Genomic DNA, 18,598 nt, shown 5'->3' on the forward strand with positions numbered 1-18,598 from the left:
ATAGGTCCTCTAGAGAGCAGGGCAGGATAGGTCTTCTAAAGAGCAGGGCAGGATAGGTCCTCTAGAGAGAAGGACAGGATAGATCCTCTAGAGAGCGGGGCAGGATAAGTCCTCTAGAGAGCAGGACAGGATATGTCTTCTAGAGAGCAGGGCAGGATAGGTTTTCTAGAGAGCAGGGTAGGATAGGTCTTCTAGAGAGCAGGGCAGGGTAGGTCCTCTAGAGAGCAGGACAGGATATGTGCTCTAGAGAGCAGGGCAGGATATGTGCTCTAGAGAGCAGGGCAGGATAGGTCCTCTAGAGAGCAGGGCGGGATAGGTTCTCTAGAGAGCAGGGCAGGATAGGTCCTCTACAGAGCAGGACAAGATGGTTCTGTTCCTCTAGAGAACAGGACAGGATAGGTTCTCTAGAGAGCAGGACAGGATAGGTTCTCTAGAGAGCAGGGCAGGATAGGTTCTCTAGAGAGCAGGACAGGATAGGATCTCTAGAGAGCAGAACAGGATAGGTCCTCTAGAGAGCATGACAGGATAGGTTCTCTAGAGAGCAGGGCAGAATAGGTTCTCTAGAGAGCAGGGCAGGATAGGTTCTCTAGAGAGCATGACAGGATAGGCCCTCTATATAGCAGGGCAGGATATTTTACTAGAGAGCAGGACAGGATAAGTCCTTTGGAGAGCAGGACAGGATTGGCCCTCTATATAGTAGGACAGGATAAGTCCTTTGGATAGTAGAACAGGATAGGTCCTCTGGAGAGCAGGGCAGGATAGGTCCTCTAGATAGCAGCATGCAATAGGTCCTCTAGATATGAGGACATGATAGGTCCTCTATATAGCAGTTTTTCACCTTCATCCTCGGGCCATTTTCGGCACATAAGCAGTTAATTTGATATGCTAATTAGGTATTTTAGTGCACTGGGGACGGGGCTTCCACCTCATTGCACTGACTGGCCCGCCCCTCGTAATGAAAGTTTAGTTAGGAGGAACGGCCAGCCAGGGTGGATCGGTGCACTGAGGGTGGGAGCTCGGCCCGAATGATAATGATGGTAACCAGAAATGAAACAGAAGATGGCAAAAGACAGAGAAATAGAGGAACTGGTCCCAACTGAGGTCCCTATTACACGGGGTGTATATGGTGGCTTAAACACACTGGGTACTTTGAGTTCAGTGGACTAAACGTGAGCACACAAGAAAACACAGACAGGAATCAAGAAATACTTAAAGGGGAACTGTCAACAGGTTAGACGAATCTAACCTGCTAATAGCCCCCCTATTTTGCGGGAGGTGTTTAGGATGATGGTATATCTCTCACCTTTATCGTCAGCACTTATTCATTTACTCCATCTAGTAAGACGGTTATGAGCACTGTCCCGCCCCCCATAGCGCCCATCCGGCCCACCCACGGATGACCCACTCCTTTGAAAATCATTAGAAGGGACGAGCTGGTCCGGGGGGTGGGGGTGAGGCAGCAATGAAAACCACTGGGAGTTGGGACACAACTTTACCCACCAAGAATGAAGAGAGTCTTCCTGTCCAGGGATGGGTGATCACATGGGGGATATTTATCAAGATCGGCATATGAGTACAGTAATACCTCGGTTTTCGAACGCTTTGGAACTCGAACTGCTTGGTATTCGAACGAAAATTTACCCAGAAGTAGTGTTTGGAATTCGAACTTTGCTCGGTTTTCGAACGTTTTTCAAACGTTTTTTGCGAGCGTGGATGGTGGGTTGTACCTGGCGAGTTAAGCAGTGGTGAGGCTTCACATACAGTACAGTGCTGTATAAGACTGCTGGAGTGCATATACAGTGCAGTAGTAGTACAGGCAGTGCACCCCCATCTCCCATACATTACACTGCTTGCATGGGGGGGGGACGCTATACAGTAAAGGATGGGTGAGGAGTTGGTGACTACTGTACTATAACTGCTGGTTCTGATGAACATTTCTTATATTTAATGTCCTGTACAGTATAGTGCTGTTCTGTTCTGTACTGTAGTGATTATACTGAGCACTTACCAGTGTAATAAATGAGGATTGTAGGGAATTATTGGTGGCTGCTGGAACCAATTAATCACATTTACATTATTTCCTATGGGAAGACACTGCTCGGTTCTCAAACTGCCTTCCGGAACCAATTAAGTTCGAGAACCGAGGTACCACTTTATTTTAGTCTTAAATAAAGCTCCGCCCCCTTTTCCCGATCCGGATTTACTAAGAGGGGCACAACTCTTAGCACAGCTGGCCAGCCCTGCACCTAGCGCAGGCATTGCGGAACAAATCCTCATCTGTTCGGGAGCAGGTGTACATTTGCATGATGATTTTAGGCGCCTGCAATCTGGGAAGGGAGGAGGCCATGTCTCCTCCCTGTCTTGGTTTGCCACCCCCTGTCCCCTACCCCAAGCGTCGCCATGTTATAAAGCTCATGTTATTTCCTCATCATTTCCTTACTGATTGTAGGATTTCGGAATCTCCACATCGATGATCAGATTACGCTCTTACAATATTCCTGGATGAGTTTGATGGTGTTTGCCATGGGATGGAGGTCTTACCAGCATGTCAGTGGGCAGATGCTTTACTTTGCCCCAGATTTGATATTGAACGAGTGAGTATTTAACATGGAACATACATTGACATGGAACCATATAGTACGGGGAGTTCAGAAGAGCAGAACCGTGAAGGGTCTGGCTGTTACATGCAGTATGCGAGCAACGGGATACAAGACACTCAGAGGAAGATCAACGTCCGCTGCTAGAGATGAGTGCAACTCCAGCATGTACTTGAGTCCTATCAGTGGCTGAAGAAGTCGGATGCAGCACTAAGAAGTCCTGAAAAACATGGATACCACCATAGGCCATATCCACCAGGACCCCCTAGGGCTGCATCCAACTTCTTCAGCCATCGCTAATTAAATGCTGAATGATCGGACTCGAGCATGCTCCAGTAACCTATGGCCGCCACATTTGTAGCTTTAGGATATTACATTTGTTTCCTCAGACAACGAATGAAAGATTCGTCTTTTTATGCTCTTTGCCTCTCGATGAGACAGCTCCCGCAGGAGTTTGTCAAGCTGCAGGTCTCCCATGAGGAATTCCTGTGCATGAAGGCTCTGCTGCTGCTCAACACCAGTAAGTAACGTGTACTGGAGGAACTGGGGACCTATTGGGATGGGCCTTCACCTGGGTCTCTTCCTGAGTCCTTATTCAACAGGGGTCCAGTGATTCCCAGTTGCTACAGTTAGGCTACAGTCATATCTAAAATGATTCTATGCTCCTGATCTGTCACAATGTAAGAGCCCATTATCCCATATCTGTTGGGCGTATAGGGCATTTGTCCGCTCCTCTGCCCCCCATGAATGTTCACCTTCCTGCTTCTCCTCACCACCCTCAGCATCCTGCCCTGTGTGATTGAGCTCCCTCTAGTGGCAGATACACGCTTATTGTCCTGTATTTAAAGGGTCAGCATGCAAATTCTAGTAAATTCTAGGCCAATATTTTAATAGCTTTTATTGGCAGCACCTCTAGACCTTTGTGCTAAGTTGTTGGCGAAAATCCCCACAGAAAACCTCTCCTGCTCTCCAAGCTGGAAAGAATACACCACTTCCTGTAGGGCATACAGCAGCTGATAAGTACTGGAAGACTGGAGATTTTTTTAAATAGAAGTAAATTACATAAATCTCTGCCACTTTCTGGCACCAGATGATGTGAAAGAAATTCTTTTTTTTTTTTAATGAACAATCCCTTTAACAGCAGGAGGTGCCTTTAAAAAGAATGGATTGCCCAAAATGGACAAAGCCTTTAAATATAAACAGAAAATTTCATACAGAATTTTTTTTTCTGTATAATTTTTCGATAGTTACAATTTTTCCTATGGATTGCCGCCACTGAATGATAGTATTTCCCCGATGTAATAATGTATATGTATATGACCCCATCGGCATCACGTCTGCTTTATGTCTGCATTTCACTCTGTCAGGGTACAGACATCTCGGAGCAGCAGAATCATGTCTCTTGATGAATGGCGGTAAAAATAGCTGAGATTTCTCCCCGAGGAAACTTGAGATGAGATAAAACTCTTGAAATCTACTCCTTACAGCCATCCTTCACATTTCCGTACTCCTTTTTTCATCTGGTTATACAGTATGTTAACGCTTTACCATGTACGACATTACCGTTACCGGCCTTTCTATTTCCTCGATGCCACAAGGGTGGTGGGGCAGGGGGTGGATAACAGAGAACCCAAGTGCCAACTTTGGGGCTTAACCTAAATTTATGGCAAATCTGTGAGCTCCAGCTAGAACAAGTGTGCTTATGTTCGGAATAGGGAGGGGGTCAGAGAAAGGGTCAACAGACCCTATCCTTCTCTCCGCCAACATATTCTTAGGGTACAAACCCACTTGCCGGATCTGCAGCGAGTCTCCTTGCTGCGTTTTTGCAGCGAGACTCGCTGCAGATCCCAGCCCTATACTTTCATTAGCAGAGAAACTCATCCCATGTACATCCCTGCTGCGATTTTGTCTGCAGCCCTCCCCATTAACCCCCTAGCCGCCGGACATTATACATTACCGGGTCCCCGTTCCTGCTTGCTTCGGGGCTCCCGGTGTCTTCACGGCCCGCCCGGCCAATCAGTGCGCTGCGGCGGGGCAGCGGACTGATTGGCCGGGCGGAACGTGCCGGGAGCCGCCGAAGCAAGCAGGAGCGGGGACCTGGTAATGTATATCCTGCCCGCCCCCAGGGCAGGATATACATTACCAGGTCCCCGCTCCTGCTTGCTTCGGCGGCTCCCGGCACGTTCTGCCCGGCCAATCGGTGCGCTGCCCCGCCGCAGCGCACTGATTGGCCGGGCGGCCCAAGAAGACACTGGGAGCCCCGAAGCAAGCAGGAACGGGGACCCGGTAATGTATAATGTCCGGCGGCTAGGGGGTTAATGGGGAAGGCTGCAGGCAAAATCGCAGCAGGGATGTACATCCCTGCTGCGAGTTTCTCTGCTAATGAAAGTATAGGGCTGGGATCTGCAGCGAGTCTCGCTGCAAAAACGCAGCAAGGAGACTCGCTGCAGATCCGGCAAGTGGGTTTGAACCCTTAAGTCGGAAGGCCCACATACACATTGGACAGATCGAAAATTGTTGGGTTTGGGTGGGTTGTTTAAAATATAAAATTGGAAATTCTCCATCCCGATGGCTTCCATACGTTGTGATTGTAGAGATAATAAATCTAATTCTGTCTTTTTCTTCAGTTCCTTTGGAGGGTCTTGAAAGCCAAAGCCTCTTTGATGAGATGAGGTCAAACTACATACGAGAACTGGCAAAGGCCATCAGCCTAAGACATAAAGGAGTGGTGGCGAGTTCCCAGAGGTTCTATCACCTTACTAAAGTCATGGACTCCATGCATGAAGTGAGTGCTCCCTAATGTGTCCACCCCAGCAATGTCACAGACCAGAGGGAGGAGGTTTATCTTGTGTTTGAAACAAGAATTCAAGATTGTTTTCCATGAAGACGACCTTGTCTGTGTGTCCTAGGCAGACGAACATCATAGGATCCAGAGAAGTCTATTCATGCATTATATGGTCATCCATTTCTTAGTCATCACCACTGCTATCACGTCAATGTTTACTGGGTCCACATGAATCTCTTCTTCATCATTCCATCTCGGCCCACCGGAGATGCCTGCTCAGTCACTTCCTAGCTACAGATGGAGGCACCCACCTCATCCAGTGATTGGATGTCATTACTTTAGCTGGGAAGGGAGCCAGAAGAGGAGATCAACTGGGATCTGGTGAACATTGGACTGGTAGAATAGGGATCAATGAGATGAGTAAAACAGTATTACAACTCCTGTACACTCTTCACTAGAGATGAGTGAGCACACTTGGTCGGGCATGGTACTCGACTGAGTACCTTATGCTGCTTGGGTGCACGGGTTACAAAAAGCTTGATGCATTTCCACAGCCTTAAACCAGGCAGAAGGGGTTAACCTCCAGGGGGCCAGACTGTCACTTTAGGTTGACTACGTACCCTACGCTCTGTCGAGTGGGAGGCACCTGGTTAAATACTTCTCCCATTATTTTTAGTGGGGCTTGTTGCTCGAGTCAGGCCCTACTCAGCTCCAGTAAGGAGCACTCGATTATACAAGTGCTCGGTCAACTCTGCCCTTCATCATCCTTAAGCACTCATATTAGGTGATATTCAGATACTCAGATTAACCCTCCCAGCATTGCAAAGCATGTAGCAGATAAAGCCTGCCAGTGACTTGTTTACATCAGCTGTGTCAGAAGGGAGGGGGGAGGAGGGGAGACAGAGAGAAAAGCTTACACACAGATTTTTGTGTCTTCAGCAGAAAGCAGCAGCTAAGAACTGAGGGAAGGAGACCGAATAGATAATAACAAGCATGGGATGAATTGTTAGTCTCACCATGGGCAGCAACATATCAAAAGTAATGTTTCATTACCATCAAATCCACACCATGCTGATTGCTATACTGTATAGAAGTTACTGTACAGTATAGCAATCAGCATGTGAAGTATTATGTATAGTAACTGCATAAACCTGATAACACAGCAGCAGTTTGTAGATACAGGATGGAACTGCAGATCCCCATAATGCAGTAGTGTAGTACAACAGGCTAGAATAGAGAAGCAGGGCTGCTGTGAAAGGTCTGTGTGGTCACATGACAGCAATGGGGAAGGGATGTGTGTTCAGCGTGGACCAATCAGGAAGTGAGAATCACAGAGCTGTGCAGGAGGACAGTGAAAGAAACATTTCCATACAGCAGTTTGAATGTGTAAGTGCAGGCACATTATAGCAAGTGTGTATAGCTGAGTGTGAGTGCAGGCGCATTCTAGAAGCAGTGTGTATAGCTGAGTGTAAGTGCAGGCACATTATAGGAGCAGTGTGTATAGCTGAATGTAAGTGCAGGCACATTATAACAGCAGTGTGTATAGCTGAGTGTAAGTGCAGGCACATTATAACAGCAGTGTGTATAGCTGAGTGTGAGTGCAGGCACATTATAGGAGCAATGTGTATAGCTGAGTGTAAGTGCAGGCACATTATAGCAGCAGTGTGAATGGTGGAGTGTGAGTGCTGGCAAATGATAGCAGGAAGGGAGAGGATGGGAAACACAAGGGCTGACAGAGACTGTAGGGAGGATGAAGGAATGAGCAGGGCAGATGTGGGCACAGTATAGCAGCACTCTCTGTCCCAGGTAAAGAGGGGTTACAGCTGTGAAGGGATTACCTCCACAGTCCTGTCCCCTGATGCAAACCCCAGCCTGAAGTAGATCTGCTTTCCTTTGGAAGGTGAGGAAGACTTCCTGGGTCAGAGTACAGTGCTGTAGACCCCGCTATGCTACCATGCCGCCCCCCCCCTCCCCCTCCCACCCAGTAGCCAAGTTACAATTTTAAAAAACTGTGAGCTCTTCTTGCAAAACACTCTCAGTCCAAGTTACTCTTAAACCAAGGTATCTGTAAAATAGAACTATGCTCTGTATACTGTATGTGTCTAATGGCCCTATTCCACGGAACGATTATCGTTCGTTTTCGGACGATATCGACCGCTACGGACGATAATCGTTCCGTGGAGTGCAACGATCAGCCGACATCGTTCATGTCGGCTGATCGTTGCAGTCGCTTGTTTTTCAACATGTTGAAAAACAAGCGACTGATATAGCAGCGATCCGTCGCTCCGTTGATTAGGAGCATCGGCAGCAGACGCTGCTATATCCTATGGGCTGCCCGGACGATCAGCGATCCCCCGGGCAGCCCCCCCCGCAGCTCCCCGCCGCCCCTCCCGCACTCACCCGCTCGCTGCAGCCGCGTTGAATAGCGGCGGCAGCGAGCGGGGAACGAGGAGCAAACGAGCGCTAATAGCGCTCGTTTGCTCCTCTAAAACGACCCGTGGAATAGGGCCATAAGTAACCTCAGCCCCTGTATTCTACTCGTATCTAGCTTTGCTTTAGGATGGTTAAGAAAACTCTTGGCAGAGGAAAAAGATAAAGCAAGCATAAGACAAGCTAGCAAACAATGGGTTCTCTTGAAATGGAAACAAGTGCAGCCCAAAATATGTGCAGATTACTTTAATATAGTCCTGCACTTACTGACAGTACTATAGTAGGGTTAAATAACCCCTACACACCATGACCACATATACTCTACTGTAACTGATATTCCTCCCATACTGTGGTACAGTAGATACCAGTATAATATGGAAGCTCTCCATGAAAAGTGAAAAGTTTTCTTTTCATTTTCTTCTCTGACTCTTCTCAGACGGCTATGCTGACTTCTTCCATGGAGAACTCTGTGCTCTCATACTAAAATAATACCTATTTTACTCTAGATCAGTAATAATGCACATATAGACATATATAATGCCTCCATACAGTAATAACACCCCCTGTGCAGTAATAAAGCCCCCTGAGGCCCCATGAAGAAATAGTGACCCTAACTCAAATAATTGCATCATAAATCATGTCCCCTGTCATCCTATACAGGAATAATGTCTCCACTGTGTCCTCATACAGTAATAATGCACCATCTGCCACCAGATAGTAATATTGTGCTCCTGTGACCACATATAGTAATAATGTCTCCTGCTGTGCCCTCCATATAACAATGCCCCCTGCTTTGCTCTTCCTATAGTAATAATACCCCTAGTGCTGTGCCCCAATAGTAATAATACCTTTGCTCTCCCTCCATATTGTTATAATGCCTCCTGCTGGGTCCTCCGTATAGTAATAATGTCTCCTGCTGTGCCTCCATATAGTAATAATGCTTCTGCTCTTCCCCCATATAGTAATAATGTCCCCTGTGCCCCCATATGGTAATAGTGTCTCCTACTGTACCCTCTATATAATAATGTCTCCTGCTGTCCCCCCATATAGTAATTATGTCCCCTGCTGTGCCCTCCATATAGTAATAATGTCTGCTGCTGTGCCCTCCATATAGTAATAATGCGTCCTGCTGTGCCCCCATATAGTAATAATGCCTCCTGTGCTGTGCCCCATAGTAATAATGCCTCTGATGTGCTCTCCATATAGTAATAATGCTCCCTGATGTGCCCCATATAGTAATAATGCCCCTGCTGTGCCCCATATAGTAATAATGCACCTGCTGTGCCCTCCATATAGTAAAAATGCCCCCTGCTATGCCTCCATATAGTAATAATGCCTCTGCTGTACCCCCATAGTAATATTGCCCCTGCTGTCACCCCATATAGTAATACCCCCTGCTATGCCTCCATGTAATTATACCTCCTGCTGTGCCCCCCCATATAGTAATAATGATTCCTGCTGTGCCCCCCATATAGTAATAATGATTCCTGCTGTGCCCTCCATAGAGTAATAATGTTCCTTGCTGTGCCCTTCATATAGTAATAATGTCCCCTGTTGTGCCCTTATATGGTAATAATGCCTCCTGCTGTGCTCTCCATATAGTAATAATGTCCCCTGCTGTGCCTCCATATAGTAATAATTTCTCCTGCTGTGCCTCCATATAGTAATAATGTCTCCTGCTTTGCCCTCCATATAGTAATAATGACTCCTGCTGTGCCCTCCATATAGTAATGTCCCCTGCTGTGCCCCCCATATAGTAATAATGACTCCTGCTGTACCCTCCATATAGTAATAATGTAGAGAGGGGTTACAGCTATGGAGAGATTACCTCCACGGTCCTGTCCCCTGATGCAAACCCCAGGCCTGAAGTGGATCTGCTATGATTAGGAAGAAGAGGGAGACATCCTGGGTCAGAGTACAGAGCTGTAGACCCCGCTATGCAGACCATGCCGCCCCCCCCCCTCCCACCCAGTACAGGAAGCTCTTATACAAAGTTACAATTTTGAAAAACTGTGAGCTCTTCTTGCAAAACGCTCTCAATCCAAGTTACTCTTAAACCAAGGTATCTGTAAAATAGAATTATGCTCTATATACTGTATGGGGGGATTTACGAAGCATATTCGCCCCTTCTCCCTGGCGTACACCTCCCTTACGCCCCACTCGCCTGATGGGCGGGCTGGCGGAGCTTGCAGGGGCGTGATAAGGAGGGCAGGAGGCGTGGCCCTTCTCCTATAGTCCTTCAATAGTTATAGACTGGGAGACCCTCTTCCCCTCAGTATATGGGCTGCACTTTAGTTAGAAGCCTCTGTGCTATACTGTAACCTATGACTTTATCTTACAGCTGGTGAAGAAGCTCCATCTCTATTGCCTCAACACCTTCCTCCAGTCGCGAGCGCTGAGCGTGGAGTTCCCGGAGATGATGACAGAAGTGATATCCGCACAGCTACCCAAGATACTTGCCGGGATGGTAAAGCCTCTCGTCTTTCACAAAAAGTGACAAATCTCCCCCCCCCCCCCCCCCCCAGCCATACCACCCGCTGCTGATTTATTTATTTTCCTATCTCTGAAGCTATCTGTGGGCGCCTCATCATACAGTCATTTGTTACAGCTTTTATGACAACCAAGGATGGGCAGAAGAGCTAGCACTCAAAAACTCTTCTGACCAGGGTTTATATTGGGGTTGGTTACGTTTTATGTATAAAATGCTCCCCGTCCGGTCATCGCCAGCTGGTTAGGTCATACGTTGCTTTACATATACAACGTTATTTGCTTAAACTGTATGTAAAGTGAACCTGACATATTAAACTGATGCAACATTTCACAGATTGTGGCAGCTTTTCATGGCCGATGTGAAGTAGGGGGGTGGACTGAGACTGAAGTGGGTCCTTTGGGTTATAAGGGCTATGGGGTAGTGACCAAGGGCTAGCTAGAGATGAACGAACCTCGGGCATGCTCGAGTCCATCCGAACCCGAACGATCGGTATTTGATTAGCGGGGGCTGCTGAAGTTGGATAAAGCTGTAAGGTTGTCTGGAAAATAGGGATACAGCCAATGACTATATCCATGTTTTAGGGCTTTATCCAAGTTCAGCAGCCACCGCTAATCAAATGCCGAAAGTTCGGGTTCGGATGGACTCGAGCATGCTCCAGGTTCACTCATCTCTAGCTAGCAACCATCATAGTTATAAGACTATATTCTGACTATGGACCCTCGGGAACTGTCCAGTTGGTCAGTCAGCTCTTAATTGTAAAGATGGTATTTACTGGGTGTCTGAGAAATATATGTCTGACATCAGTAAGATGACATCTTGTATTGTATTGGCTCTAAGCTATAAACCCTTAAAGGGGTAATTTAACAAAAAATGTTTTCTTTTAAATCAACTGGTACCAGAATGTGCCAGAGATTCCTAATTTACTTCTATTAAAAAATAAAAAAAAAAAAAAAATAAAAATCCTGTACTTATCAGCTGCTGTATGTTCTGCAGGAAGTGGTGTATTCTTTCCAGTCTGGAAAGCAGGAGAGGTTTTCTGTTTCAATATATTTTATTGAATTTTTGTCAATAATTTTTTTTTTTTTTTGCAAACAAAAGTAAAGTTTGGCAAACAAAAGTATAACAAGAGTACATCGAAAGTACAAGAGATAAAACAGTTTTCACAAATGGAATAAGAAATATAGCTCAGGTAAAGTTAACAATAACGTAACATGTTTAAGATAGCATGTCTATCAAAATATGCATGAGGATATAGTGAGTCTGTATGTGATATCATCGTATATGTAATTATAGCTTATTCAGAAAGCAGGAGAGGTTTTCTTTGGAGATTTGTTGCTGCTCTGGACAGTTCCTGACATGGACAGAGGTGGCAGCAGAGAGCACTGTGTCAGACTGATAAGAAAAGACCACTTCCTGCAGGACATACAGCAGCTGATAAGTACTGTTTTTTTATTATTATTATTTATACTTTCCATAGAATTTTCTTGTTGTGAGTAATGTTGAGTGAAAAAGCTAGACCCATTTTACGAGGTTTTGCTACAATTGGCCATCACTTTAAAAAAAAAAAAAAGATCTGGATATCTAGCTGGACTTTTTATTGCTAACAGGTGTAAGCCAGGCAGTAGCAGTCTAGTATTAGAAGAATGGAAAAAAAACATGGGTCTGTCCCAGCCTAGAAACACCAGACCGTAGCATCACAAATAATACTCTGAACCTGGCAGTACACCATCCTTCCTTGTACTCCTGCTGGCAGTGGAAGTAAGTATCTGGGTTTTTTTTTACAAAAGGACAGAACACTCAGCACCGAGAATTTACTGACAGTAAGTCAAGCATGCATAAAGCATCACTAGCTTACTGTTTTTTTTTTTTTTTAATGAAGCGGGGAACTCATGTCACACTTCGACAGGAACCCCAGCTTACGTAGTTCCTGAAAACTTTGTACTGAGCAGAAGGCATATGCTGTATGCCTCTTGCACAGTGAATACTTACTAGGCCAGAAGCTTAACTCTCAGCCCAGAGAGAAGTTACCGGTGACCTCATTGTGATTAACCCTCCCGGCATTACAGAGTGCAGAGACAGCTGGCCAGGGACTTGTTTACATGAGTTGTCTTGGAAGGGAGGAGGGAAGAGGGGGAGAGACGGAGAGAAAAGCTCACACACTGACACACACACTGTCTTCACCAGAAAGCAGCAGCTCAGAACTGGGGAAAGGAGACGGAATAGATTATATGGAAGGAATTGTTAGTCTCCAGGAGAAAGGGGGTGAGTTTACATGTATTTTACCTGACCGATACACCTGTTTAAATAGTTAAATAGTGTTGCTTTGTTGATTTATTACTTTTGGAGTTGGCTCTGGGAACAGTTTGGACGGGTGGTTTATGTTACTTTCTTATAACTTTTTTTTTTTTAAGTTAGTTTTGATTTTGAACTAATCTATTTATTCTTTAAAGATTCCATGTCCCCAGAGAGTTTTTATTTGTCATAAAAGATCTCATAAACTTTGCGTTTATTTTTCATGAAAATGGTTGTTGCATGAAATCATTATAATGTCAGGCCATATAGACTCCACAACGGGGGTGGGGTGGGAGTTATATTAGCTCAGGACCCACTTCTAAGAGTCAGAACAAAGACAGCAGATACAGTTCTAGTGAATTCAAGCATGGCCATTTGTTTTCCAATATATTGGAAACTAGCTTTTCCAGGCTTGGACTGGCCATCCGGGGAGCCGGGGAATCCTCTGGTGGGCCCTGGAGGCGGCCTTGCTGTTTAGGAGCTCCAGGACCAAAATAAATTCCTCTAGCGGTGCTGCACACTACAAGCTGCTGTCACCCGGTCACTCACTGCCTGTATATAGTAAGCTGTATTGCATAGAGGCAGGGAGTGATTAGGGTGACACCACTTTTCTGTGCCCATCCAGTGCTGATTCCTTATTCTGGATTCACAGTTTGGCAGATTGGTGGATCATTTCCTTCCCCTCTTCCTCCTGATCCCTAGTATGGTAGCCTTCATCGAGCTCCAGGTGGACATGTTGGACACTGGTCTCTATGAGCCGATATCCAGTGCACTATATAAGTTCTATCCTTGCCATTGTACTTAGACTGGATGTGTATACTGTATATAGAAAATCCCATTGAACACAATGACATTGCCGTTTTATTACGTGCATACATTAGTTTTAGCTTTTCCTAATTCGAATGCAAAAAGAAATATGTGGAAGGCTACTAGGATTCTCAATCATTCGTGCAATTTCTGGAGACTTGGGGAATCGTCTGTTCCTTTCAAGTGCAGAATTAATTCTTGACATATTCTGCACAGGATGCAATTACTAAAATAACAGCCTGGTTTATGTGGCTGCAGTCTGTGCACGATCCTCATAGAAGGCGATTCTAAGCACGGCTGAAGGCGTTCCACATATCAGTACCCGGTTATCATTCCTGCCAGCCCTGATCTTCTGTATGGAAATCTCATATAGCATTCAGATACTATGCACAGCACTAATGCATCTTGTTGTGGGTATTAATAGCAAGAGTCCCTGCAAGACATCTATGTATTTGCCTTCCCCCCTAATGCCAACACAACCACAGAATAATACATTCTTAACACAGAACAAAACCATACTGACCAGTGGCGTAGCTACCATAGAGGCAGGGTAGGCAGTTGCTATGGGGCCCGTGCAGGAGGGCGCCCGGGGGAGAAGGTAAGAGCGTATGTCCTTCTGCTTAACCACTTATGTACTGCAGTATGTAAGTGACCGAATGTTTACTTACATGCTGCAACACAAAAAAAGGGTTAACAAGCAGAAGACAGAGATCTTTGCTTCACTGTATGGATAACATCTGTTCTCCAACTGCGCAATCAAGTAGGAAAGGAAAATGTGTGGGATCTCTGTGCAGACGTCAGGGGTTATCAGTGCACCAGCAGTGAAGAATATATATATATATATATATATATATATATATATATATATATATATATAATGCTTTTTGTTGTGAGTAGGGGAGGGGGGCCCCTTAAATTTTTTTGCTATGGGGTTCCGTGAATCCTAGCTACTGATACTGATGTATTGCGATCAATGTCGGACTGGCCCACCTGAGGATTAGAGAATCCTCCGGTGGGCCAACAGCTTTAAAACATGCACAAACACTGACTGACATGTCGTTTCTGACTGGTTCTTCATTGGTGGGCCCCCAGGATCATTTCCTCTGGTGGGCCCCAAATACCCCAGTCTGACACTGATTACAATCATGTTGGACAAAATTTGACACAATTGCCACTCACACAGAGAACATAAGCAACTCACAGATTTGTGAGGAACCTTCCTGCTACTCTCTATGCACCGATTTATTCTTCTGTTTGAGGTAGATACTGTGCAACTCCTTTCCTGATCCAGAGCACGAGATCAGGCAATGCTGAATGTTTTGTACAATAGTTTTACACTTTGCACAATTAAGCTACGTTTACACGTAGCAAAACTAGCGGAATTCCGTTAGCCTCCCTCTCATAATGGGAGTCTATGGGAGACGCGCGCTGCTGCTCTCCCCGCGCGGAAGAATGAACATGTTCAATCCTCTGGCCGGAGAGACGCTGTGAGAACAGCAGCGCACGCCTCCCATAGACTCCCATTATGAGAGGGAGGCTAACGGCATTCCGTGGCAGACAATTCCGCCGCGGAATTCCGCTAGTTTTCCTACGTGTTAACGTAGCCTTAATACAATGCTACTCCTTTCCTGATCCAGAGCATTGGATCAGGCAATAGTTCCACATTTTGCACAATTAATACCATGCAACTGCTATCCTGATCAAGAGCATATGATCAGACAATAAAAAGTTTTACACTTTGTACAATTAATGTCATGCTTCATACTATGCAATTCATATCCTGATCCAGAGTATGAGATCAGGCAATCCTAAATGTTTTGCCCAATAGTTTTACACTTTGCACAATTAATACCTTGCAATTCATATCCTGATCCAGAGTATCGGATGAGGCAATCCAGATTGTTTTGTAAAATAGTTTTGTACAATTCATATCCTGATCCAGAACATAGGATCAGGCAACAGTTCCAGATTTTGCACAATTAATACCATGCAACTGCTATCCTGATCCAGAGCACAGGATCAAGCAATCCTGATTGTTTTGTGTAATAGTTTTACACTTTGTACAATTGACAGACATGCCCATTACAAGTTGTACACTTACGCAAATCACACACTAGACACGTGCAACATGCCAACAGAGAACTACTAATACTCTTCTATATACCACACAAGGCAGAGAAAATGCATATTACACATTAGCCCCACTTTAAAGCTGGATACATGGAGGCCACTCACATGCTATATAAATTCTACATGTGCCACTCCCAATCTAGACGTGAGACACTCCACTCAGACCGAGAACATATGTAACACACACATGTGGAATCTTTCTGCTATTCTCTCTATTTGGGCAAGTTGCCTGATCCAGAGCAAAGGATCAGGCAATCTTGATTGCTAAACAATGAATAGTTTTGGGTGAGGGTCTAATAGTTAGCTTCTCTTTAAAAGGTTGATGACCTGTGTACTCTGATGATCTATGAGGCCGTGTTTAGTCCGTCCAAGTGTTTTTTCTAGTCTTCTTGTCATTGTTCTTAGTATCTTAGTTATTTCTTGATTCCGATTTGTTTTTGGACGTTGTTGGATTCAGTTTGTTTCTGTGCATTTTTCTCTGCTCCCTTTTGCCCGACTTCTGTTTCCCATTCTGCCAATGTCTCCTGGACATTTGCCACATGTGTTCCAATAAAACAGAAAACATTTTGTGCCAACCCCTTCATACAGCAATGACGCCGCACCCAAAACCAGCGACTAATTCTAGGCCAATACTTTTTTCTTTTTACTGATCATAAAGTCAGCAACAGTAAAAATCACCATAAAAAAGAAAAGACCTTGACAGGATTTTACTGGTAACAGTCTGTCTAATGTTATGCCAGACATTTAAAGGGATTTTCCTGCCAAAACAGACTGATGACCTATGCACAGGATATCTCATCAGTCACTGATCAGTGGGGTGCCGACCGTTTGTCCGGCCCTGTTCACTGTGCTAGTGTTCTTACAATACCTACACAATCACTTTAAACTGTCACTGTTTAATTTTAATTTTTTTTTTTTTTGCAGAAATCAATAGTACAGGCGATTTTTAGACATTTTGAAAATTGGGTTTATTAGCCAAAAAATGCATTTTTTATCAGGAAAGAGCAGTTTGACGCTCTCCCCCCTGACTTTGTTGTCCTGTTTTGGTGCCTCATCTCCCTCTACCCCTCCCCTCTCCATAGAGAACAATAAAGAGTTAATTTACAGCTACATCACCGGGCTATATCCTCTGAAGTCAGCACTGACCTCTCTGACCTCTGAATACTGGCTTTCATACAGCTCCCACTCAGGGCCGATTCCGGGGACTCCGCCGCCTGAGGCAAACCGCAGGCGGCCGCCCCCTCACTAGCTCCCGACCCCCCCCCCCCCCGACCACAATGCGTACCCGGCACCCCCGTATACAAAGAACACCCCCCGCGCGCGCTCCAGCTCTGCATCCGCTCACCTGTCCTGCCGCAGCACTCCCGCCGCCAAAGCTCACCGCTGTCCCCTGCCGCGCTCCCGCGCCGTCAGTCAGCGGCTGTCTTCGCCGCCATCCCGCCGCCAACGATAACCGCTGTCCCAGCTCATCGCGGCCTCCGCTGACCCCAGGCACTCACGACTTGCTGGAGGACCATGAAAGCTGCTGACTTGACAGCGCGGGAGCGCGGCGGGGGACATCGGTGAGCGTTGGTGGCGGGACCGGACGGCTGCCGCAGGACAAGTGAGCGGCTGCAGGGCGGCTATCTGCCGCCCCCTGCATGGCCGCAGAATCTGCCGCCTGAGGCGGAATACTCATTCCGCCTCATGGCAGAAGCGGCCCTGCTCCCACTGTGTAATCTTTTGTTCTCTGCTCTCTACTGGTGACTAATCTCCCTCCTCCTCCATCCCCTCTCCATAGGTTACACAGGGCTCGACTGATGTAAAAGAGTCAAGATTTCCTAATAATGAGCAGTGAAGGAGAGAGAGGAGGGGGGGACCTGGGGAAAGTCTTTTTGAATGCAGATAATGGCATATTTGCCTAATAAACCCAATTACAAAGTTTCTTAAAATCGCCTGGACTATTGATTTCAGCAAAAAAAAAAAAGAAACGACAGTGACACTTTAACCCTTTAAGAACATGGCCCATTTTCGTTTTTACGTTCTCGGTTTTTCCTCCTTGTGCATAAAAGGTCATAGCACTTGCATTTTTCCACCCAAAAACCCACATGAGCCCTTATTTTTTGCGTCACTAATTGTACTTTGCAATTACAGGCTGAATTTTTGCATAAAGTACACTGCGAAACCAGAAAAAAATTCAAAGTGTGGTGAAATTGAAAAAAAAAAACGCATTTCTTTTATTTGGGGGAAATGTGTTTTTACGCCATTCACCCTGGGGTAAAACTGACTTGTTATGCATGTTCCTCAAGTTGTTACGATTAAAACGATATATAACATGTATAACTTATATTGTATCTGATGGCCTGTAAAAAATTCAAACCGTTGTTAACCAATATACGTTCCTTAAAATCGCTCCATTCCCAGGCTTATAGCGCTTTTATCCTTTGGTCTATGGGGCTGTGCAAGGTGTCATTTTTTGCGCCATGATGTGATCTTTCTATCGGTACCTTGATTGCCCATATACGTCTTTTTGATCGCTTTTTATTACATTTTTTCTGGATTTGATGCGACCAAAAATGCGCAATTTTGCACTTTGGGATTTTTTTGCGCTGACGCCGTTTACCGTACGAGATCAGGAATGTGATTAATTAATAATTCGGGCGATTACGCACGCGGCGATACCAAACATGTTTATTTATTTATTTATTTGTTTACTTTTATTTAAAACCTGGGAAAAGGGGGGTGATTCAGACTTTTATTAGGGGAGGGGGCTTTTTACTATAAACAACACTTTATTTTTTTTTTTTACACATATACTAGAAGCCCCCTTGGGGGACTTCTAGTATATACACTGTGATCTCTCATTGAGATCTCTGCAGCATAGATATGCTGCAGAGATCCATGAGATCGGCACTCGTTTGCTTTCGGCTGCTGCAGCCGAAAACGAACGAGTGCCGAGCCGAGGACGGCGCCATCTTGGACGCGTCCCCGGCCGGCATCAGTAACGGAGATCGCTCCTCCGGGACAAGGTCCCGGAGGAGCGATCTCCCCCACTAGACACCAGGGAAACGTTGCCTCCGGTAATCG

The 18,598-nt window shown here is 45.6% G+C and overlaps 1 protein-coding gene across 2 annotated transcripts in view; it reads left to right on the forward strand.

Moving 5' to 3' along the window:
- PGR (progesterone receptor) overlaps positions 1 to 10,633 on the forward strand; it is a 44,167-nt gene extending 33,534 nt beyond the window's left edge. For both annotated transcript variants that reach the window (XM_069969606.1, XM_069969605.1), the window contains 4 exons: positions 2,450 to 2,594; positions 2,987 to 3,117; positions 5,225 to 5,382; positions 10,154 to 10,633. In XM_069969606.1, coding sequence (XP_069825707.1) covers positions 2,450 to 2,594; positions 2,987 to 3,117; positions 5,225 to 5,382; positions 10,154 to 10,309 — 590 coding nt within the window. In that variant the 3' untranslated portion in view covers positions 10,310 to 10,633. The remainder of the gene's footprint in view (positions 1 to 2,449; positions 2,595 to 2,986; positions 3,118 to 5,224; positions 5,383 to 10,153) is intronic.
- The last annotated feature ends 7,965 nt before the right edge of the window (positions 10,634 to 18,598 follow it).

Source organism: Dendropsophus ebraccatus, chromosome 5, assembly GCF_027789765.1.
Source record: "Dendropsophus ebraccatus isolate aDenEbr1 chromosome 5, aDenEbr1.pat, whole genome shotgun sequence".
Classification (NCBI taxonomy): Eukaryota; Metazoa; Chordata; class Amphibia; order Anura; family Hylidae; genus Dendropsophus; species Dendropsophus ebraccatus.